Source organism: Mixophyes fleayi, chromosome 7 (genome assembly GCF_038048845.1).
Source record: "Mixophyes fleayi isolate aMixFle1 chromosome 7, aMixFle1.hap1, whole genome shotgun sequence".
Taxonomy (NCBI): Eukaryota; Metazoa; Chordata; class Amphibia; order Anura; family Limnodynastidae; genus Mixophyes; species Mixophyes fleayi.
The window spans coordinates 12,678,121-12,703,565 of record NC_134408.1 but is presented as its reverse complement, the minus strand read 5'-3'; the positions used below and the strand labels follow the sequence as shown (position 1 = coordinate 12,703,565).

The 25,445-nt window shown below is 42.8% G+C and overlaps 1 protein-coding gene across 1 annotated transcript; it reads right to left on the bottom strand.

Moving 5' to 3' along the window:
• Positions 1 to 261: 261 nt before the first annotated feature.
• Positions 262 to 20,606, bottom strand: C7H16orf96 (chromosome 7 C16orf96 homolog). Its single transcript, XM_075179099.1, has 17 exons — positions 20,351 to 20,606; positions 18,993 to 19,402; positions 18,085 to 18,189; positions 17,230 to 17,310; positions 16,963 to 17,049; positions 15,069 to 15,219; positions 12,998 to 13,083; positions 12,157 to 12,267; positions 11,548 to 11,622; positions 9,499 to 9,663; positions 5,224 to 5,342; positions 4,410 to 4,472; positions 4,121 to 4,204; positions 2,751 to 2,904; positions 2,366 to 2,450; positions 2,197 to 2,289; positions 262 to 1,914 (listed from the first exon to the last, which is right to left on the bottom strand). Exons 2-17 carry the CDS (start codon positions 19,380 to 19,382, stop codon positions 1,757 to 1,759), a joined length of 2,007 nt encoding a protein of 668 aa, XP_075035200.1. The 5' UTR covers positions 19,383 to 19,402; positions 20,351 to 20,606; the 3' UTR covers positions 262 to 1,756.
• Positions 20,607 to 25,445: the final 4,839 nt, after the last annotated feature.

Here is a 25,445-nt window from a genome sequence, read left to right as displayed (position 1 = left end):
ATTTTTACCTCAAGCATGTTTAACTTCCTGTAATTACATCTGCTTTATTCCAAGGGATAAATGTATGAAACGTCAATTTCTGCGAGTCGCCGGAAATCGGCGACTTTGCAGGGGAATTATTATTTTTAAATCAAATATTTTCATTGAGTTTTATAACATAGAACAAAGCAAAACAGAAACCACGTAAGAAAATTAATTTACAAGATAAATTAAGTAGTTCCACATGAAGGTACAATTCACATGTAAATCCAAAACCACAATCATAGGTAATCAGATGACTTTATTGTTGACACGCAGTAGATACTATTTGTTATCCATGAATATGACATCAGTAAAATACATAATGATTTATATTTGTATTATATCAGGAGGTCTCCCTATTCCTTCTTACCTAGGAAGCGTACAGATACTGTAGCTAGACCCTTTCAGGAGAGAACATCTATAAAGTAGTTAAAAGCATTCCTTATGTTAAGGCTGATATCTAGAGAAGCACTGCCACAGAACAAGAAATGGCTTAATCCTTATTTTTGACGGGATCACAGTCTGCTGCCAAGGAGTCAATCGCATACCTCGACTTCACCCATTGTGACCATTCTTTGTAGTATTTTGGCGATGTAACCCGGGACTGATACATTAATCTTTCATCTCCCACTACAACATTCACCAAAACCAACCAGGCCCCAAAGTCTGGCTCCTCACGTGCGAAGAGGTTAAGGACATATCTGGTCTCCAACTTATCCAACAATAATCTGACACCTAAACCAAATATGCAAGTCTTAGGGTATAATAGTGGGATATCTATGCCTGTATCTTGAATACAATCCACCACCCTTGACCAAAAGTCCCCGACAACAGGACAACCCCAGAGCAGGTGCCAGAAGGTAGCAGAGCATCCTGCACGTTTTGGGCAATTAGAGTCGGATCTGGCACCCGTCTGGAGCAGCCTGCAGGGGGAATAATACACTCTGTGTAAGATATACAACTGAACCTGTCGATACCTGGTAGATGAGGTGACCTCTTGCGCGCTGTAAAGCATATAACTGCAGGGGAAATTTAAAGCGGCGATGGCTTGTAAAACCAAGTTTAATTTTCCCTGCAAAGTCGTCTATTTCCGGTGACTTGCAGAAATTGACTATTTCATACATTTACCCCCAAGTGTCTTTCATTAAATTAATATTTTGTAATATCAAACCTAAGGTTTCCACCAACCAATCTGAGACTGTAATCTTTTGTTCTGTAACGTGATGTATTCTGGTAGATAATCCCCTGAACCGTGTTCATACCCCTTACATACTTTGTGTTTTAGTCACGTCCCTCTTTCCTCTGAGCTGTACACATCAGGTTTCCTGAGTGTTTTGTGGTCAGCGTTCTTCTTAAGACCGTTTTTGTAGCCCATCTTTTTCTTATTATATCAATCCTCCCTCCAAAGTGGAGGCTAATAAATATCTGTGCCAAACATCACTACGGAGTAGCCAGTTCCAGTCTACATATGCAAGAAATAACATTTTGAGATAATTCTTCCTTAAGAACGATGTTGTACATGGATTGTCTTGTACGTGATTTGTGTGACAGTATCGTCAGGGTAGGTGATGGATTTCAGCTTTATTTGATATTCTGTGTATTAGAGAAAATAAAATAAAAACTCTTATTACAAGATTGGAAAGTCACATGGTATAGAACACCCAGAAGAGGTCATGGTGGGCAAAGTGCTGGGTGCGGTCGTCCCTCAGTTGTCCTTCCCTGGATCTGGGCACCCTCAGGGGTCGGACTGTTGCTCTTCACTGCTGAGCGGCCGTTCCAGTAAGATGGCGGGATCTGAGGCAGATGGCACGTGGAACGTGGGCTGTGATATTTCTGTGGTAGATGGCACAGGCGGGTTGCTGCTAGACGTTGCTATGAGGTGACTCGGAGTCCCTGTTGGAGAGAGGCCAGATTATACAGCAGCAGTCTAATAGTTAAAAAAGAAAGATGGCAGCTGCCATGGTGGGAATACGGAGATGGATGAAAATGTGATCACCAAGAGTTCTTTTGTGTTGATCAGGCTCACCTGTCATCACCGCGCAGAGGCAGCCATGTTGTGGCTGAACCAATCTTCACAAGATCACAGCCCACGTCTCGGTGATGTCACTAGTTCCTGACGGGGGATATTGGTTCAGGCTACAATATGGCTGCCTCCAGTGTGTGCAGAGTACTTACGCGCTGAAAAGCTGCTGGAGCTCCTGTAGTGTGGAGTAGCAGAACGCGCTCTCTCTATAATGGTCCTGGAGGGCTGCTGTGGGGTCTTCGCTCCTAAAAATAAGATGAGTTATACCAGAGTCCACGGTGCCTAGGAGGCAAAGACCTGGGCAGCTAAGCTGACACTCACCTTGGGAATCAGGAATGTGATTGAAGCTCTTGTCCAACCGACCCCTATACAACATGCCATCAATCCCCACCAAGTCCACCTCACTCTGCGGATGAGGGATGAGAAATGGACACGGTGGGTGACATTTAAGAGACTAGACTTGGAACATATCTACCAAAAAATGCAACATGTTTGGTCCCTATAAAGGGACACTAAAGATGTCAATGTTGACCTAGTCTGGGGCAGTTACCAGGAGGCAAATCTATAGAGGCCATACATCTGTCAGCTTTATCTAAACAAATCTGCCTCCTTCTGCTTTTCCTTACTAAACATTAGACTGATAACCTTCTCCCTGTTGACCAAGACCCTGGCCATGATCAGGAACGGGTCAGACCGGTGCACTTACAGTCTTGTATTGGATCTGTCCCGGGTCACCGTATGGGAAGACGGTGGTGAGGTTCTGGCTGCGGGATGGCATCTTTCTGTGGAGTGAGCAGGAGGTGTGTGGTCTCTGGGGCTCGGAGTACTGGAACTCGGGGTCTGTCATCTGCGGAGGCTCTCTGGAAACATGAAGGAGACCTTGTGAATATGGGGTAAACCAGTGAGATCCAGACTGTGTCTGTCCGGCGTGTTCACCGACATAGGCTGAGCATTTGTCTGGTCTGCGGATCTTACATACATACATTGGGGCAACACTTATATAAGACCCCTCTTCCTGACTGGTGTGCGCAACGGACAGGCTGCAGGTGGGGGAGTCAGTCAAAGGACAGATCACTAAGCATAAAACAATATATGTATATCATTGCTCGCTGCTGTCCCTGACAGACACCTGAACCAATGTATCGGCCAATGGGCAACTTAATCACTCCCTGCCTCATCGGCATCTGTATGATAAGGTGTAAGCAAAATAGTGGAGAGGGAAAAGAAACTACTCAAAAAACTATTGCCCCAGGTAGGACCGTGCACAGGGTCGGATACAGAGAACACACGTCCGTGGACCCGTGATCTCAGGGGGACTGTTATTGTAAGAACTTGCGTTTTGAAGAAGCTTGTAATAAAGGAGGCTTGAAGTAGCTTAATGACAGAGTTAAGTCTCCCATTAGTTCTTTTAAACGAGATCCACACAATGAAGCTGCAAACTGTTCTTTTTCGGAACTCTACATTGCTCTTAGAGCAAGTGGCCCTCGATCACAAAATTTCCATGGGGCCCATAATCGTAACGATGCTTCAGGCCAAGGAATAGGTCTGGTCGTGTGAGAACCTGTACAGGATTTATAAGGTGTTGTAGTGGCCACTTATTTCCAAAAGCTGACGCCCATTACAAAGTGACCGTGAACAGTACACAAACAGTGTTGCATGCTGGATGTGACATATTTATACATGAAACCCCCTCCCACGTCCTGTCTGAGAACAAGTTGTCAGATTATTAAATGAGCCTCTTTCTGTAGAATCCATTAGCACATTTATGTGTTGGAGACACATGGTTGCCTTTATAATCGGCGTACGTGTATAATCGGGCAGAGAAGGCAGTTGTATACGGCATCACAAACGCAGGTTCACTACACACACTATCAGTTATTGTTAATGTGTCACCACTGTTGTGAAGATTGTCCTACAAATGATGTGATATTTAAACGTGCCCCCGGAATACAGACGCAGGAACTTGGCGTGTGCCGTCCTACGTGTACAATGACCCAAGAGGTCGTGTATGGTGTAGTGCGGTATATGAGATTATGGGTTCTGTATTAAGGGGTGCCCTGTAAAACCTTCTGTCACCCGCTTATCTTGTTCCAGCTGTAGTCTGCGGTGCTGGCGCGGTTGCGGGGGAGCAGAGGGGCTGCGCGCACTGTGACGAGATGCCTGGGGAAAAAAATGAAGAGAAATATAATATAAGCGACACTTGGAAATAAAACACGGCAAGGATTGTGTGTGCACAGGTCTTACAATGTGCACACACTCAAAAAGTAGAGGGGAAAAGAGATGGTCAGAGGAAAACAAGGTGAAGTGGGTGACGGGTATCGTAAAATTAGATGGAGGGGGGGCAATAACGTGTTTGTTTACTCACGGTGCCGTTGCCATGGTCACAGGCCGGTCACATGAAATGCACTTGACTCTCTCAAACAGCTTCCTGTGGATAAGCACATAAGTAACTGTTAGTGATAAGGAAACAGGAGTGATTCTGGGCACAGGACTTGTTTTTCATCTGCCGCCAATCTAGCATACATAGACGGGCAATTTGCATGACCAGTGATTAAATAGCCACATTTTGAAATCTAAATGAAAACAAAACGGAAAGGGTTAATCGCATAAGAAAACCTTTTGGCCTCTGCTGCAGTCCCCCCCCATCCCCCCCCCCCACGACACTACACACACACACACACTCCTGGACGCTTAATATGGTGCTGGCAAAGGACAAACATTTCAAACCATAAATCAAAGTATTGCAGAGGTTTGTTGTTTTTTTTTACAATTTTTATTTTATTTTGCTGTGATATCGTGGGTTATGTTCTAATGTACCTTCGTACAGTTGGTGGATTCGTACAAGTCTACAACTGCTGGCTAGGAGACTGACGAGCCTAGTTCAGTCTTTGCAATACTGCGAAATGCAGAAGCTTTTCTATAAGGACACTAAAAGTCTGTGCCACACACACACAAACACACACACACTAGGGTTAATTTTGTCAGAAGCCAATTAACCTACCAGTATGTTGTTGGAGCATGGGAGGAAACTGGAGCACGCGGAGGAAACCCACGCAAACACAGGGAGAACATACAAACTCTACACCCGTAAGGCCCTGGTTGGACTCAAGCTCTTGACCCCAGTGCTGTGCCACCGGACTTGCCCTTTAATTATCTACTGACCCTCCACACGCACTCACTTCCTGGATCCTGCAGCCCCATCTGGATCGAAGGTTTGTGTAGAACTGAGATGCTTCTTAAGGAACCTCCAGAGCTCATCCAGGTCTTTGCGTATAGAATCCAAGTCTGATGGACTTAGCTAAAAGGCACAGACATCACAGTGAGTGTCTATACAGAGTACACATTGGATTGTGCATCAACAGATAGCTATATATAAATCAATGTTGATATTTGAAATAGGATGCCTGCCTGAAATCACCTGCTAAAAGCACAGAAACACTATGCTACTGTAGATTTGTCAGATATGCTATGAATAGCTGTCTGTCTTTTATCCAGAGAAACGATCAGTGGATTGCACTGTTTGTTGCTGCAAATTGATAGATACTTTGTGAATCACTGATCTTCAACTGTAACCGTGGAAACAAACAGTGCAGTCCACTGATTGTTTCTCTCGAGTTTTTATGAGATTTCTAGAGACAATTTCAAGCAGAAGTCCTATTTCAAATATCAAGTTGTTCCAGTGAGTTGTAGTACCCAGCATAATGATTTCCATTAGTAAAAATAATTTTGATTTGAGTTGCCCTGTAAGTAGCTGTACTGATTACTCTGTTACACCAGACAAAGATCACTTTGATATCATTTAGGTAATATTTTTTTTCCATCTGATATTAATCAGTTTTTATCTCTTCCTTGCTGCGTTAAATAGCAATAACACATTTATGGATATGTCACTTTATTATAAAGAACTCATAGGGGGCGATTCAATTAAAAATCGCTGTGATGTCCGGCTGTGCACATACATCACAGATTTTCCTACACACCTTCATTGGGTGCAAGGAGAAATCTGCGATTTCACATTGCAGCAGAGTCAGAGTCATGACCTTTCTGAAGGCACGCCACTGACAATTAACTTCCTCCTCCATTGGTATCGGTCACTGTCGTAAACATAGAGAACTTACAGTTATTTATAAGGGTTAATCCATCACAAAATTTTGGGGAATAAGGCCTAAATCATAACTGCAGTGTAAATATGGTATATTAATTGAATCCATGGATAAGTTGAGCTACTAAAGTGTAAAATGTGAAGTCAGAAAGTCTGTTTTGAGTGTATTTGATGGCTCTGCACATCCCAGTGTGAGAAAATAGCAATGTGAGCTGTGGCAGCTTCAAAGAGCCCCTTCTGTGAGCTATATCCTGACACAAGTTAGATTTTGGACACCAGAATAGACTTGTAGGAACCACCCAGCAGTGTGTCTGACTCAAAGAGACCATGTGCTGACTTGGCTATAATTTTATATAGACAAAAGAAGTCAGTTTTAAAATATGCCACTTAAAATCAATAAAAGTAGTGATCAACCACATATTCCTCAATAGCATGATGAAAGGCAACTCATATGCCAAATTAAGCATTCTGCCACACAGAGAGGTTAAGGAAATGAGGGTAAGCTCTACTAAGACATTGTATCTGGGCCTGTTTGGTATCAAAAGATGGACAAATTCATAAGGAATTTATTAATAATAAAATTGGGTCTGTGTGACACTCCACAGAAAAGTTAGGTCACATAGTAGAATTGGGTAGTAAATCAGACAACATGCAAATGGTGATGGAAAAAAGTATCACAGACTACAACCCCCTGGGAGGTGGGAAAAGTGTAAAGGTGTCTTTAAAAAGCTGAGACAAGTTACAAATTGTCAGTCTTTTGGGAAAATCAATCCACAATGATAAGCTGTCCGTCTTCCAAGCCAATTTCCCATGGCACAGATTATACAACTCATGTAAGTGATACTGTGAATGTAACCCCTTTAATTTTAAACTGCTTTGCTTGTGTATGTTATATCAATTGTTTATTAATTGTTTTTCTTTATATCTGTATGGCCTGTACTTTGGTGTATTAAATCTATAATTTAATAAGTGTCGTCCTTGATACTCTAACGAATTCATTAGCCTGTTAAGAAGAATATAGCTCGACCAAGTAAACTCTTTGAATGCCGGTGTGTGATTTGTTGATACATTTGATTAACAAGCTTAGTGTGTGTTTACATTTACATTTGTGTAACAGTCTGGAGGTGTGGAGAGTTAACCATTTGTTTGCTGGTGTGGGACTTGCTAGCCTGTGGGTAACTAGAAGCTGTGTGGGACAGTATATTGGGGTCCTATTGCTCGTTTTCAATAGGTGGTGGCAAACCTGAAGTGTGTGGGGGTGTGAGAGCGCTGTGTTGGGGGACGATTCAGTAGGTCTATAACCTGTGTGATAGGTAGAGAGAGACTGCGGGCTGGAATCGTGTGCAACCTCATACACCGAACACACCAAAGTCACGGCAGCTGGGAGCATGTTCATGACACTCACTGTCCAATATTCAGTTAGTCAAGCGGGAGGGAGGAAGGCTTCAGATGAGGAGGTTTGCTGAAGTCAATGGCAGACAAATGAGTGACAGTTGGCCAAACCAATAATGTGCAATGGGTGGGACACCTCTCTCTGCTCCGTGATCAAGCCCTCTCTCATTACATGTGAATACAGTGGTGGGCGCTCCCCACACTCTGATTGGTGAATGGCTAGAACTATCCACCAATCAGAGTGTAGGAGGGGCAGGGCTCTACTAAATCATCCCTCCTAAAAAAAAGTCTAGATCCGCTATTTACATGACAAACTGAATCTCTTTTTACAAATATGGATTCCTTGGCTGTTTAGAGAAAGTCAAGATCATTCCTCCATATCCTAATAATTATCCCCTCATAATAAAAATACACACCTGTTATTAAACATGGGGTAAATGTATTAAACTGTGGATTAGTCAAATCACCTTTAATAAAGTTGCCCTTTTTAATATGGCCGACAAAATCGCAGAAAATCTGCAATTTGACGAATCCGCAGATTAATACATTTATCCCCCGGTCTCTCCCACTGCCCATATTATTATGCCATTTACTTCAGGCTCCATATAATTTGTTTCTCTTTCTGTAGATTTTTATCTCTCCCCTCCCTTCCCCCTTCTTATCCCCATTTTCTTTAAAAAAAAACATTGTTAGTGTTGGTCACTATTTATACTTTGTTATAGTTTTAAGATTTTCTATACTATAATGTTCCAAAATAAAAACCAAAACGGACTATATAAACATCCTTTATACTCTTTTGTACTATTTACACCCTGTGTCCGTTGCAAATAAAAAGTAAACAATGTAATACTTGAAAATGTAAAATTATACATGTGGGACACGAACATTCCAAAGCAGAATGCAGGATGACTGGTAAACAACAGAGGAGATGGACCTTGGAGTTTTAGTATCAGATGATATGAAGGTCAGCGAGCGGAGCAGTCACCAGTGTGGAAAGCTGGTAGGATACTTGGTTGTGTTGGGAGAGGTATTAGTAGCAGGAAGAACGAAAGAGCGGAGGTGAAACCATAGAAATATTTGAAGATGTTAAACAACTACTGTGCTGTGGAATTAGTGGTGCTTTATAAATAGCTGATGATGATGATGATGATGAATGAAGTGAAGACGTGAGACAGAGGGTATTTAAAAAATTAAAAACTTAGATAAAAAATATAAAAAACTAAACTGATGCTTAACTTACTATCTGTGTTGGAGAGTGTATTTGTGATGGAACAAGCCTATTATGGAACGAATGTACAATATCCAAACATATCCTTATAGGACTATACCTCACTTCTAAGTCTGCTTGCAAAGCTCACAATTCAGTAGAGATGCCATTTTTGGGCTTCTCTTTTAATAAAGCTTCTCCCAGAGCCCTCCTGTTACTCTTACTGAAGATGATAATCCTTTCACAATACAATAACTTGGGAGCATTGCCTATAGGCAAAGCATGTGTGTGATGACATTGGGGGTGTGACAAGATATAATTGGGGACGTAGCCAACGCTGGATATAGTAGACAATGACGTGGCAGACAGAAGCCCGTAAGTTTGTACGTAACCTGCATAGGGGGATTACATAAAGCTATGTCTAGTACAGTGTTGGCTAACCTGTGACAATCCTGGTGTTGTGAAACTACAAGTCCCAGCATGCTTTGCCAATATATAGCAGCTTATTGCTGGAAGGGTATGCTGGGACTTGTAGTTTCACAACACCTGGCGTGTCACAGGTTAGCCAACACTGGTCTAGTACATATATTTGGGCAATGTTGTCCTCCAATGAGTAGAATAGCAGACAACAATGAGCACTTACAGAAACATGTAAGTAAATACATGCCCAGTTCCATACATACTATTGTATATTTGCTATGACTATATGATGGTGGTGTCGGTTCAGTGGCTGTGCCGTATACTATGAGTTACCTTGGCCTCCAGTCCGGCCAGTAGTTTGGCCAACATGTTTTGCCACTCAGACTCCTGCATGGCCAGTTTCTTGATTAGATCCTCTAGTACAGCATTGACCTCACCGATAGCGGCCTCCAACTGTCCGTGTCCCACTTTGGTTTCCAGTGCCCGTTTGTCAGCTTTCTATAGAGAAGATATTGGTAAAGACTTCATTATTCACTGTTACTACTTCTGTCCCTGTCCTCACTTCTCCAGGTCTTCCCTCATCAGGACACTTCCTGTATACACTTGTTCGGGTATTTAATCACTGTGGTACTTCCTGTATAGACTTGGACAAGTCACCCCACAACTGCTGTACCTTCTGTCTACACTAATCCTAGTTTTACTCCACGGTGCCGCCTCCTGTCTACACTTGTCCAGGTATATACCCATCGTGGTGCCTTCTGTATGCACTTGTCCAGGTATATACCCATCGTGGTGCCTTCTGTATGCACTTGTCCAGGTATATACCTATTGTGGTGCCTCCTGTATGCACCTGTCCAGGTATATACCCATCGTGGTGCCTCCTGTATGCACTTGTCCAGGTATATACCTATTGTGGTGCCTCCTGTATGCACCTGTCCAGGTATATACTCATCGTGGTGCCTCCTGTATGCACTTGTCCAGGTATATACCCATCCTGGTACCTCCTGTATGCATTTGTCCAGGTATATACCCATTGTGGTGCCTCCTGTATGCACCTTTCCAGGTATATACCTATTGTGGTGCCTCCTGTATGCACCTGTCCAGGTATATACCCATCGTGGTGCCTCCTGTATGCACCTGTCCAGGTATATACCAATCGTGGTGCCTCCTGTATGCACCTGTCCGGGTATATACCTATTGTGGTGCCTCCTGTATGCACCTGTCCAGGTATATACCTATTGTGGTGCCTCCTGTATGCACCTGTCCAGGTATATACTCATCGTGGTGCCTCCTGTATGCACTTGTCCAGGTATATACCCATCATGGTGCCTCCTGTATGCATCTGTCCAGGTATATACCCATTGTGGTGCCGGTGCCTCCTGTATGCACTTGTCCAAGTATATACCCATCGTGGTGCCCCCTGTATGCACTTGTCCAGGTATATACCCATCGTGGTGCCTCCTGTATGCACTTGTCCAGGTATATACCCATCGTGGTGCCTCCTGTATGCACTTGTCCAGGTATATACCCATCGTGGTGCCTCCTGTATGCACCTGTCCAGGTATATACCCATCCTGGTACCTCCTGTATGCATTTGTCCAGGTATATACCCATCGTGGTGCCTCCTGTATGCACCTGTCCAGGTATATACCTATTGTGGTGCCTCCTGTATGCTCCTGTCCAGGTATATACCTATTGTGGTGCCTCCTGTATGCACCTGTCCAGGTATATACTCATCGTGGTGCCTCCTGTATGCACTTGTCCAGGTATATACCCATCATGGTGCCTCCTGTATGCACCTGTCCAGGTATATACCCATTGTGGTGCCGGTGCCTCCTGTATGCACTTGTCCAAGTATATACCCATCGTGGTGCCCCCTGTATGTACTTGTACAAGTCTTTCCACACTGCTGTACCTTCTGTCTACACTCATTGTTTCACCACTTGTCTACATATTTCCCCATCGCTGTACCTACTGTGTACCTTCCTCATGTTTTCCCCACCACTCTGCTTCCAACTCTCCAGATACTTCCCCACTGCTCCCATCTTCACCAGTTCAGACTTTTCCAAATCACTGTGCTTCCTGTCCAGGTATTTTTTCATTAATGTGACTTCTGTCTGCAACTCCTCACCTCCTTGCACTTCACATTATCTGTCCACCTCTTCACCACTGCTCACATATTACTTCTGGAATCTACCTGTTATTATTATTCTGTTCCAACTGTCTTTAACATCCTCTTCATGTCCTAGCCACCCTACCCAGCCTTGTTTAGATTCTTTAATTTATAGTACAGCCACATGAATGCATTAACATCACCCAGGATATGGATAGTAGGCAGTGCCCCGTAATTACAACGGTTGGGGCTCTAAATAATGTACTCACCAGATTTAGTTCTAACATTAAGTCCTCACTGTTCAGCTTCTTCCTTTCCAGCTCATCAATCTGACTTTGAAGGGTCTGCAGGGAGAAAAGAGCCTTTGAACCTACCACTTATTTTACTGTACATAATGAAGCAGTCACGATTTCTCAACAGTATTTTTTGAAATACCGACCAATCAGATTCTAGCAGTCATTGTTTAGAAAGAGTGTTTGCGCACCGGTTTTCACTAATGTTCCCAACGCGTTTTGCTATTTCATGTGCATTACACCAGTTAGACACTGTGATGTATGAACATTACAGAGCAGTGAATAGTGCGGTAAGCAATGTACACAGTGATTCGCATAAACCATGCAGGCAGTAGACCTGCAAATCAGAGAATATATTATTACCCATCTGTCCGTCAAAGAGAACCACAGTGGTGAATGTCAAATGAGGAAAGGCATTACTCTATGATAATGCTGAATTTCTAGTTTCTATCTATGGGCCTGTGATTTTTTTTCTTCTTCTCATAGACCCTTCTCAGCTGTGTCCCCCAAAACTATTCTCAGAACCCCTCCCCCAGCCCATATCTTTCCTCTCGGAACCCACTCTTGTCCCTCCTTACTCCTCACCGCGGTCTCTGACATATCTGCAGCCATCTTATCGGTCTTGGCGTCCAGCCGCTGTAAGGCCAGAGTCAGGTCATGGAGCTTGCTCTGCAGGGCGTTCATATCCACGTTGTTCTGCAAGTTAAATAAAGCACAGAAGACATAACTGATTATAGCTCTCCAGAAAAGCCCTGTTTATATGTAACTACCACCTAGTCACGTTGGGGGCAGCCATTTTGTGGGGCGATGCAATATTCATGGGAATGCAGCCTATCAGTTCACTAGGAACTAGTGACAATACTGAGGCATGAGGTTCCTAGTGAATTGACAGACTGAATATTGGTTCAGCCAGCAGAATGGCTGCTTGCACTGCGTGCAGGAGATGTTTGGGGCTTGTACACAGGAGCATTTCAATAGCATTTGAGATAAGTTCTATTCAGAATGTTCTTGAAATAGTTTTCACTGATCCCTACAAACAGAACATATATTATAAACAGCAGTGCAGTCCGCTGACATGTAGTAGGGTTGAGATAGATGTAACTTATATATATATTGGGACTACTAGAGTGCTCATGAGTGTAATTATAATGAAGAGGATGAGTTTTTAACTAAAGGGGATTATACTATTCCTAATGTGCACTGAAGCAATGACATCACTACTAAATATTTATATAGATATTTTCAAAGGAGTTTGTACATAACATCAATCATATATTATAGAGCAATATGCATTACATCTATTGAATAATAATGTAATCATGTGGCAGTTAATGTAATCATGTATTTGCATCCGATATGTAAGGAGCTCACACTGCAACCAGCATCTAGGCTAAAGTAACTGTAGTAGTGAACACTCTACACAAACCTTTTGATTATCAGTGAAAAGCTTCTCCACAGCCTGTTGCAGATCCCGCAGCTGCTGGAGCAAATCCTCAGGGATCCGTATTTTACCTGCAACGAGCAGGATAGCAACAGAAAATGTGAGATGTGTGTAGCGGAGATGTGGGCAGACCGTATGCAGCTCACAGTTCTAATAGGGGACGGGCTTTGCTGGGATTCAAATGATAAACTGTCCCTATATTATATTCTCATGAGTGAGCAGATTTATGAAGACAGTTCTACAGTTAATGGTGCGTTACCCATATCAACCAATCAGATTCTGACATTTTTCTGGTACAGTTTAGAGGATGAAAGCAAACGTCTGATTGGTTGCTATAAGCAAAATCTTTCTTCATAATTACCTGTGGAACATTTGTCTAAGAAATATATTATATGAACACCACAGAAACTGGGCTGCTTATCTCAGGAGACATTAATGTCATTTGTTGGTCTCCACCTCAATCTCCAGAGAGCGGTGGCTGGGTCTATTCAGGCCTATGAACATGGAATCAGTAGCACATACATTGTTCCTGTAGTAACCAGCAACACACTCAGGCTATTGACCCTGGACTCACACGAGTAAGTCATAATAATGGCTCATTGCCTCACGCAGACAGGGACAAAGTCTCTGTGTGCATTTACAGCTCCTAGTAACCCGGCTGATAATGGAGCAATGTCTTGTTATTTGGCTGTAAATGGCAGGATGCATCCAGGCAATGTACCAACAATAACACACGTCTACGCTTATTGTACAAGTCAATGGGATTACAGGATGCTCCACTGCTGCACTCCACTGCAAGTTCCAGCATGCCTTGCAGCTACAAGGTCCTTAAAGGAGAACTAGTGTTATTATAATAATTATATAAAAACATATGGTCTGAGACACGTATACACCCTTCAATAACCTTGTATTTGTATCTGCAGCTCCAGAGCAACAGGGACATTTCTGAAACCTGCAGTGACCCTTAGCAATCAATCAGATACTAGCTTTCATTTTACTAGTAGTTTCAAATATGAAAGCAAACGTCCGATTGGTTGCTATGAGGTTTCCTGTGCACTAGTTTTCATAAATGTCCCCCACAACCGTCATTAAACGTACTGCCAGTCTATAGAACAGCAGCAAATGCTTCACAAGCCAGTAAGAAATAGGAGAGGTAATAATAATCAGGCCCTTATAAGATAACAAAAATACACACGGAACGGTCACAACAAGGACTTGTGTAGGATGGGGAATTACTTGCCTTTTAATCTCTGGCCCACCATTTTGTTGTAGCCAGATTTTGACGAATGATGATATCACATGACAATGTGCTACTAATTTTGTTTAGTCATCAATAAAGGTTTATAAAACTATGAGCAAAGTATAGTAATATCCAGGGTTGACAAAAATAAAAGTCTTGATATGTGGCAGCGGGATCCTGCCTCCGGACTGACACTGGAAACAAACTGCATTTATGAATGGGACTTGTGTTTCCTTCATTGACAGTATTTGTATGCACCCTGAAACACGTTCAACTGGTGCAAGGGCTCACAAGTGGGCGGGGCCTATTATTTAGCTACAAATGGACAGCATTGGGCAGACGTATAGGCCCTGATTCATTAAGGAAAGTAAGGGGAAAAAATGAGTACGTTCTCTCCTGGACAAAACCATGTTACAATGCAAGGGGTGCAAATTAGTTTATTATTTTGCACATAACAAGTTAAGTACTGGCTGCTTTTTCATGTAGCACACAAACTTTCTCAGTTACTGGTCTCACCTGATTGGACTGGTGACTTCACTAGTTGCTGCCTATTGGCTAAGCTGCCACCATCGTCCAATCAGGTGCCACAGACAGCTGAGACACGTCCAACTTCTTTGGAATCTTAGAAGCAGCATCATCTGGAGAATTGATATTTTGGAAGGGTTTGGCATTGGGGCATCTTGGGGATCATTGTATAAATGGACACCCCATTTTAAGGGTCTAATATAAGGTTAATCTAAATTGCTTGGAAACTCATCCATACAGCCATAGCTCTGCCTGCTGCTGTAGGACATGATGTGTATATCCGACTCTTACCCATCTCCTGTTCCAGCCTCCTTATCTCCTCTTCGATGCCCTGAACACGACGCTCCAGCCCCTCGTGTCTTCCGGACAGTGTCCCCAGTCCGCTCAGCACTCTCCTCACGTTCTGCTGCTTGGTCTCATTGCTGAGCACCCGTTCTGAGCTCTGTTGGGTACACAGCCGTATGTCAGGCCCCCTTGGCAATACCACTCTATTATAACATGTTACTAGAGAGCTTGCTGCAGCATCGAAGGGATATAATAGTTTACTGGAGACTTAAAGGTTTTTACTTTCATAAAATAGGGATACATAGTGCATGCAGGGTCCAGGGTGCATAAAGTAGGGATCAGGTACGATAAATATATCATGGAGCACCCGATTCTGAGATCTGTTGTCTGTCTGCAGCCATTGTGTCAGAAATCTGCATTTTAGACATTTACCTTATTCATTTGACTATTATTATTTTATCTTTTTTGTTGCTGGAATTTCATGAACATACAAGGAGACAGATTTGTTTTAGCCATTTAAAAAGATGTCCTGTGTAACTGTAGCTTTAAAGCGTAGAATTAATAAGTAATAACAAAAGTAATTTTCTGCTTTAACACACAATAAGCTAAAAAAAATCCATGTCTAATGATAAGGACTATGATACATCCACTGCAGCCCTCTGAGTCTTCCCCTGCGGCCCTCTGAGTCTTCCCCTGCGGCCCTCTGAGCTTTCCACTGCGGCCCTCCGAGCCTTCACCTGCAGCCCTCTGAGCCTTCCACTGCGTCCCTCTGAGCCTTCCACTGTGGCCCTCCCCTGCGGCCCTCTGAGCCTTCCACTGCGGCCCTCTGAGCCTTCCACTGTGGCCCTCTGAGCCCTCCCCTGCGACCCTCCGAGTCTTCCACTGTGGCCCTCCCCTGCCGCCCTCTGATAATTCCACTGCGACCCTCTGAGCTCTCCTCTGCGGTCCTGCGGCCCTCTGAGCCATCGCCTGTGGCCCTCTGAGCCTTCCACTGCAGCTCTCTGAGCCCTCCCCTGCGGTCCTGCGGCCCTCTGAGCCTTCCACTGCGGCACTCTGAGCCTTCCTGTGGTCCTGTGGCCCTCTGGGCCCTCCCCTGCGGCCCTCTGAGCCTTCCACTGTGGCCCTCTGAACCTTCCCCTGTGCCCCTCTGAGCCTTCACCCGTGGACCTCTGAGTCTTCACCTGAGGCCCTCTGAGCCTTCCCCTGCGGCCCTCTGAGCCTTCACTGCGGACCTCTGAGCCTTCCCCTGCAGCCCTCTGAGCCTTCCACTGCGGCCCTCAGAGCCTTCCACTGCGGCCCTCTGAGCCTTCACCTGTGGCCCTCTGAGCCTTCCACTGCGGCCCTCTGAGCCTTCCACTGCGGCCCTCTCAGCCTTCCCCTGCGGCCCTCTGGACCTTCACCTGTGGTCCTCTGAGTCTTCCACTGTGGCCCTCTGAGCCTTCCCCTGCCTGAAGGTTAAAGATCTGCCTATGCAGCCCTTGAAATGTATCTGGTGGCCGATCACTGTCCTAATGTGTACAAATCCCAGTATCAGTGTCTTTGTGACTTTTAGGAATGGATTTTCTGACCACAAATGACCAACTTGGTTCTGTACTGTGCATGCGACGGTCCGGTTCCCCCAGGAACTAATACGTTACTTTTAAATTTTCCTTTCAGTAGATCTTTTTGGAATGTCAAAGAATTAACACTGATTTTCATTTTATGTTCACTTGAAGTTCCCTGCACCGAACTTACAAATGTCTTTTCCAGTAGTTGTGAATCCGGCTATAATAATAACCATTTTAAAGACGATATTTAAAGACAAAATTTAAAGCCATTTGTATGCATTTGTCCCACAGTCAGTTTAAGAGACAATATAAGATCTCTGCCCCTTACGGCATATACACAAATATAGACTCACCTTGTCGGTCAGAGCATCGTGTAACGAGGGCCAGTTTACCAGGTCAGACGGCTCAGGGTACGAGTACAGTTTATTCTGCAGGTTCTCCTGTCAATACGGGAACATGTATTAGTTCTTTCCACATAATGTGTAATAATTAAGATTTCCATAGGTCCCTGAAAACCATTTATGAGATTGTTATATTGACAGACTGTACGGTAACCTATTGTGTCCTAGTCTGTTACTATATTATCCAACATTCGTGGCTCTTTCCTGGTGGGTCCCTACCAGCTTGTCTACCAGGTTGGGAATATTCTGAGTCTGCCCCTCCAGGTCCTGTAGTCTCCTCTCCACCTCCTGGATGTTTATCTGCAACAAGACACCAGATAAACATTTGGTTTGTTCTTCTGTAAAGAAAAAGGTGACGCGCATGTGGGAAGACACGACAGAACTCTATGGGCAGCTGCTATGTACAGCAATCTCAATTACATAAATTAAAGCACTGGACACTTAACGGCTCATGCAGAGTTGGACTGTAAGCGGGAAAATAAGAGCGCAAGGAAAAGCGCATTTACTCAAGATGCGTTCAGCGTTTACAGCTGGCATTTGCGCCAATCGAAAGCTTAGAGGCGACGTAGAGAACGTGAGACAGCATGGAGATGCGGTTTAACTTAATAGTAAATGCTAACATCCAATTACCCTATTTGTACACAATATAATAGAGTAGTGAAGTGTCATGTACACAAGAGAGATTATTGTCTTGATCGTTATAAATAAATACAAAAGTCGCATTTTCGATATAAAATGTATTTAAATGCAAATTATATTAAAGTAAATTAAAATTAAGTTCAGTAATATCTCTTGATTTCCCCTTTAAAAATGAAATGTGAAACTTCTTTCCTGCCACAGTACAAATGGAGATGTGAATTAAGTAATGGGAATAGAGTATAAATAATATGGGAATAAAGTCATTATGGGGGGTTTCCAATCTTTTTTGGGTACATATAGATGTAAAAGACCGATCAGGTAGGTGGCACTGAATCTTGCCTTCAGCAAACCACAGGGGTAATATATCGTATGTGTAACTCTTTTACGGGGAACCAGTGGCACCAACTGGGTGATTTGATTATCTTGGTAACTTACCTTTGTCACCCAGTCACTGAGGGACCCCAGACGTTCTTGAATCATCTCGTTGGCCTGCCTGAGGCTGTTGAACGTGCTGAGAAGCTCCTGGAAGGCGCTCATAGCCTGGAGGAATAGAGAAACAGCGCCAAAGCGCTGGCTGGTTAGAGGATTTTTTAATATGTGCAATATATTATATGATTTCTATCCTATCCTTGCCCAGAATATGTTTCTCTTTCCACGTATTGAAAGGGAGGACTCTCCATTGCTAATGTCGTCTACAACCTCCGTGTAGATAACCACCATCATCACATCAGCCTGTTGCCTTGTCTAGAGTTTATTTTCTCTTTCAGACAAATTATGCTAGCACAGAACTATCACAAATCCATTCCTGGTCCTTCACCTCTTGCAGGTTTCAAGGTAGGACAGCTATCACCTCCACATGGATGGTCTATGACCTGTTTGAACCAGCAGGCATGGAATGACGGAGATCTGGTCCTCTTACCCATACCACTGTTACGTTCTAGTTTTCATTGTGTCTCGGAACGCGCAGTGCTCTACAATCCTCAGTTGGCCAACAGATTCTGAGCAAGGCCAACGTTGATTGGTACACATCAAAGGAAACCATGACCGTGGGTTCCAACAAATAAATACCACTCTAACTTGTTATCCGACCAGTTCTTGCTGACCGTGCATATGTAGCATATCCCCCGAGAGAACACAGGTAGATGAATCATATAGGTTGGACCATGAAGCCACCTTTGAGGAGGTCCACAATAACTATATAACTTCTGGATATAGTCTTCTAAACATCAGTACTAGCTTACCTCCAATCCCTTAGACATTATCTTATGGTAGGACAACAGCTCTTAGTTGTAGAGGAGGTAAAATAAAACATTTGGCAGCGATAAATCACTGAATTGTCCCACCTTGTTGACGCCATCTTCATTCGTCTCCACCTTCTTCTTGACCTGCATTAGCTGCCACATCTCCTCGATGGGCTTATTCTGCGAATGGCTGGCACTGAGGAGGCTGACGGAGCTGGGCAGAGCGTCCAGGTGACAGAGCCTGTCCTCCATCCGCGACACTTTGTCTTGCAGCTGGTGGAAGAGAGTAGACGGCTTCCCTGAATTCTCGACACCGACCAGCCCCGGCCGTATGAATTCTCTCTCCTCCTGGGACATTTTCCTCTGGACGTCCCCCAGCTGTAGGTGATCCAGAAGGCCGTGGAGCAGGGAGTGGAGGGCATTAAAGTTAACAGCGCCAAGTTCAGGGGAACCTATGGCCAAATTCACCAACTCCTTGAAGGACACTGACATGGTGGAGAGCGCTATGAGGCCTGGAGACAATATTGGGGGTTATACAGGGGAAAAGAAACACAAAATATACACACACAAACAGAAACATATATATATATATATATATATATATATATATATATATATATATATATATAAAACATTCTGCACATCTGTTACATTATATTGCAAATGTATAATATGTTGCAAATTATAAATATGGAACACAAGTCATATTGCAAACCACACATATCTCTTACTTTACTTGCTTTTTGTATCTGTAGTAGTCGTGAGATGGTTATTTATTCATATATAACATACGCTCTTATTCCACTATGGCCAAAACTTTTTCTTTGCAAATTTGAGAAAGAACAATAATATTACTGGATAGTTTCCAGTAATGCTGGAAAATCATTAAACAGAAGGGTCTGAGTTAGGGGAATATCGGTATTTTACTGTTCACACAAGAGACAACTGTATCGGAATGTGTGGATCTCCTTACTGTCAGGACAAATACAAGTCCTGGGCAATACACTTCATCAGCCACAAGCAATGTATATCTCCCTAGCTGATGTGGAACTGCAAGAACCAGCATAACCTGACAGCCAAAGGCTTAATATATGTCTCTGTTTGCTATATGTCTTGTTATATAACATATACATACAGTATATTATAATTGTACATCTGAAAGTGTATATTTCCCTGTATTTTATTGACAAGCTGATTATGTTGATGTATTATATTTACATACAATTCAAACAAAAAGCTGTAATAATAATAATAATAATAATAATAATAATAATAATAAATGTTGTACTTCTAAATGTTGATTGTAGCACTGTTTATATGTTGCACCTGAGTCCGTAAAATATATAGTCACAAAATAGCTTATGGTATTTTCTCTGTCTACCTCAGGAGTTTAAATCTGCAGACATTCCAAATGCCTCTCCAGTCCCATCCCTAGAATCAGGTGTTCCTCAATACTTTACCTTCTGAAAAAAAATAAAGCTGGTCAGATGCTCCTAGTAGCTGTATTTAGAGTGCAAGCTCTTCAGACAAGCTCATGCATGCTGTTTTCTGTAGTATCCAACTCTAGTACACTGCCCCCTCCTAGCAACCCAGCAGTCACTCCTCCTCCGCTCGCTCAGACTGTGCTAGGAAGTTTTCCCCTGGTTGCCAGGACACAGAGAAACGCCTGATAATCTGTAGAGGGCAATTCTGGTCTAGTGTTTGTGTGCTGGTTGCTGCCTCTCAGTCTGCTGGTGACTGAACCTCACGGCTCCCAGCTCTCTGTCTGCAGCCATGGGATATATACACTATATATATATATATATATATATATATATATATATATATATATATATATATATATATACACACAGTGGTGGAAGTGGGGGGTATACACTTGCATTCCAATTACATTTTTCATACTGTCACTTCTATGTTATATATGTATGTATGTATGCTTTTGTGTTGTTATTATTATAGATATCTGTATATGTTTCTGTTATTTTATTTATTTATGTTTATGAATTTTATGAATTTATGTATATAGGCAGTGGTTACAGTGGAAATTTAGAAGTGGTGGGTGGCGGTATGGAAAATGTAAGTGAATAGCCAGCGGCCAGGGGGTTGCACATAGGCAAACCGAGGGGGGTCGGGGGTTTCTAGTGCCTGGAAACCCCCCTCCAAGCCTGGGGCACAGTATAATTGAGGTGGCTGGACCTTGCCCCAGCTTCACACGGCTCTGCTTGAAAAGGGAGAGCTGCGTGCACCTAACAGTAGCGCACGCAGCATTGCCCATGTATATTATGGGGATAGGAAGAGTTGGAGAGCAGTCAAGCACTGTGTAATATTATAGCCACGCCCCCATGCATTCTGGTCACGCCCACTGGCGGCGTGGTGTGGAAACCCCCCTCTACAAATCCTGCGTTTGCCCCTGGTGCACCCAGACCCTCAGAAGTTTCACGGAATTTGATACTTTCAATGAATTTGTAGATACTTTTTTACACTTTGCGGTACAACACAAAGGCATATTAAATAATGCAAAGCTATCCCCTCCACTTGCTCTCTCCGTTGGTACGGTCAGTGAGTAGAGTAACGTCAACCGTACCTGGGATTTCGATGGGGGTCTCAGGTGTCATTGTACTCCAAGGAGCGTCCAACTTTTTACCACTCGAAAACTCTAACTCACAAAGCTTGTTCTCACATATTTCATACTCCTGTGGCACCCACAGTAACAGGGTGAGTTGGACTGTGTTCCTGGAACTGTTTTACTTCATTTGGAAACTTAAGGGAGCAGGATCTCACAGCAGCACAGATAATTTTAGGAGATGGGTGATGTGTTAGTGGGGACAGGGCTGCATGTGACAGGAGCAGTGACATGATGTGAGGAGGGGAATGGAGGCAGCAGGAAGCCACAGACTGAGAGTTATATAGTGGAAGGAGTAGGGTCCCCAGCAGCACAGAGTATATCAGGAGATGAGTGATGTGTTAGTGAGGACAGGGCTGCATGTGACAGGGGCAGTGATATGATGTGAGGAGGGGAATGGAAGCAGCAGGAAGCCACAGACTGACAGTTATATAGTGGAAGGAGCAGGGTCCCCAGCAGCACAGAGTATATCAGGAGATGAGTGATGTGTTAGTGAGGACAGGGCTGCATGTGACAGGGGCAGTGACATGATGTGAGGAGGGGAATGGAAGCAGCAGGAAGCCACAGACTGACAGTTATATAGTGGAAGGAGCAGGGTCCCCAGCAGCACAGAGTATATCAGGAGATGAGTGATGTGTTAGTGAGGACAGGGCTGCATGTGACAGGGGCAGTGACATGATGTGAGGATGGGAATCTAGGCATCAGGAAGCCACAGACTGAGATTTATATAGTGGAAGGAGGAGAATGGAGGAAGCATGATACGACCATGTATACCTCCAACTTGATATTAATTATATTATAAAACAATGTTTTTACGTCATTAATAAAAGTTGTTTATTTTATAGCTCACTAATTTATATGGATAGTATGCTCCCAAGATTGCTCCCACGCTGCACTTTCTGCTCAGCTTTGGCATCACGCCCCCTAGTGGAATGTGCATGTACTTTGCTGACAAAGTCATTACATTGTGATGTACAGTATTTATGTGTGTATATTGTGTACAGTTTATTTATCTAAGACCATTAGTGTGGTAACAGGTTATAGACAAAAGAAAAGTGCAGAACATAAGATAAAAATAAATGCGACCACGATCTTACAATCTATATAGTACAGTGGAAAAACACAGAGAGATCCAAAGCATCATTTTTTTGTTTTTCATTTTCTGCGCTTTATTTTATCTCAACAGCCCCAATAAAGCAGCTCACACATAGTAATTAATTAAAATATGTAGGAAAATAATAATCAACTTGCAGATTAACCTGTACAAACAATATACTTTCATCATACTCGGTCAGTCTGATAAGCCCGATATGAATTAGAGATTGTCTCCAGTCTATTAACAATTTCAATTAGAGCAGATATGTTGCCCACAGTCTTAGGCTAGTTACACATTACTTTGTTACCACTAGCGATTTCACAAACGACGGAAGTTCCAATCAGTCTGCCGACACATGCATACACACTATAGTCATTTGAAGAATGATAGCACAGTATTCATTCATTCATTAATGTTGTCACACTGATGATCCACATGTCATTACGAATTCCGCTAGCTTCAGTGACTCTGAAACTAAATTTCAGTCTCAGATTTAGAATTCACCGACATAGGAGACCGCTCTACGAATATATACTGGCAGCTGCATCGGGACATCATTGTATTTTCTTTCAAAATAGTGGTATTTGAAGTTTTTAAGGATACCACTGAAATCATAATTATGAGTCCTCCATTTGCTTGATGTGATTTTGCACTAAACCCATAATAAATATTTTTTTCCGAGTTTACTAGTTAATTTTCCTTTTGAGGTCGGAGAACAATTTGGTTGGTCCAATCGGATCATCTATGTGCACGCACAATACAGTCCATACAATTTAACATTTAACTGTATGAGGTTTCCTCTATTGGTCTTGCCCCTCACACCTTTAACAGGAGAGGAAACAAGAATTCTCATTTAGCGTTAATGTAAAAATTCTAATGCGTTCTTCCTTATTGGTCACACTTGACTGCTTCTCTATTTTATTTTACGTACAGATGGCTACATGTACAACGCTGATTTCCCTATATTTACATACTGGCCTTATATATCACAATGTCACAGACCTGAGTGTCTTGTTCATGTGAGGTCCCCTGTGGCCCTGCAGCCTTACCCAAGGGCCAAAAACTCCTAAAAAATGCTAGCAGTGTTTGGGGTTAAAATTTGGAAAATCATCTTCTGGTCTCTGCACTGTGATTGGCCGTCAGGGAGCCAATCATGTAACAGTGTAGATGGAATCCTGCTTAAAAGAACAACAACCCAAGTTTTCAATTACTGCATTCAGATTGATTACATGGGTGTAATATAAGACATAGTTGCCAACAAATTAAAATATTTTCCAAGACACTTTTGCTGCTAAGGTTAACGGGTGATATGTTTTAGGTGAACGTTTGAGCACTACAATTACCATCATATCATGGTTACTGAATATGTTAATAGTTTTCTTTTTTGCATTGTAAATGCACCTCTTCAATGGCCATACCCTGTTAAAGTCCAGAGACTAAGGGGTATATTTATCAAAGGGCAAAAAGCTGCACTGATCATATCAGAATGTAAATGTAAAATAGAATTATAATATAATTGTGACCCCGGGTGTTATCTTCCTCTAACACCTATTCATATTGTAAGTAAGATTAATTTCCAGGGACTGTCCCTCTTTCCTTCCAACCTGTTTTTTGGGACTGACATATAGATTTATTTTGGTAAACTCATTCTGTGGCTCCTAAAAATGCCAATTTGGTTCCTAAATTGTGCAGTATTCACCCAGTGTAGTGTTTTCTATATGATTTAGTGCTTTGCGGTGTCTATATATGTGTATGGAGTGCTTTATTATCAGTTGTATACAAATGCTTACATTGTCCTTTGACATTTGATATGTCTGGAGATTGAGTATGACATAGAGGCATCAGCCAGACATCAGTGTCCCAGGTAGAGGGGCTCAAACATGCTGCGGAAAGATTTGTGAAATGGTTCAAATAATCAGTAGAAAAATGGGAAAATTTGCTATAATTTCTGATTTTTGATTGATTAACAAAAAACAGACATGACCATGTTCCAGCTTAAATTAATACATTTTTACATATTTTTGGCACACTTCAGACATCATGCATAGTAGTCTTCGCAGTTTCAATTAAGAAATTTAATATACTTTTTATTATTTAAAAATATCATTTCAATCATGTTTTCAAATAAATATATTTAAACACAAATTTTAACGCAAATGTCTCGACCAGCGACCTGGAACGCAAGCCGCATATATTGAACTGCGGGCTCGAATCGGTGTCTACTCTGGACGATCGTACCCTGAATATGTTCAGGGCCTTGGAATCAGTGACATTCAACTTGAGTTTAAATTTAATTTTCAGCCGGTTCCAAATTTTCCAGCATCTCGAGTCCCAATGTAATATGGCTGAAATGCTGTCAAGTCTGCAGTTCACTATGACTCTTGCCATCTGGTGTGGGACCACAAGTCCCAGCATGCCTGTGGCTGGCTGGGCATAGTGGGCTGTAGTTCTGTAACTGGCAGAGCATGCTGGGAATTGTAGTTTCACAAACTGTTTCCAGTCCAGACCCACAGGTGGCCTTGTCTCTCTGGTCTAATCTTTTTTATATTATTATATTATTTATAAGTTTTATATTATTTCCCAGCAGCCTCACTGCTGACACATTATACCAATCTCTCTCACTCTGGCAGTATAATGTGATTACATATTTATTATAACAGCACTGAGCAGTTCACTCGTGACGTCACTGCAACCAACAGTTACACCGGTATCCATGGAGATACCAACCCAGTGTTACTCTTGTGACCGAACCATCGAGCCAATAAAGTTATTGAATGTTGCAGCGCTGGCGAACGTGCTGGGCAGCGGGAGGCTGCGCGCTGTGGACGCTGGGAGT

What these genes read in the sequence shown, in the direction of transcription:
- C7H16orf96 (XM_075179099.1), bottom strand. Translation starts at nt 19,382, where the DNA reads ATGTCAGTGTCCTTCAAGGAGTTGGTGAATTTGGCCATAGGTTCCCCT. An exon ending in ACGATGCTCTGACCGACAAG is followed by an intron (nt 15,220 to 16,962) that starts GTGAGTCTATAT and finishes TGTACCCAACAG; the next exon opens with AGCTCAGAACGGGTGCTCAG. An exon ending in GGGGCTGCAGGATCCAGGAA is followed by an intron (nt 4,473 to 5,223) that starts GTGAGTGCGTGT and finishes GCTTATCCACAG; the next exon opens with GAAGCTGTTTGAGAGAGTCA.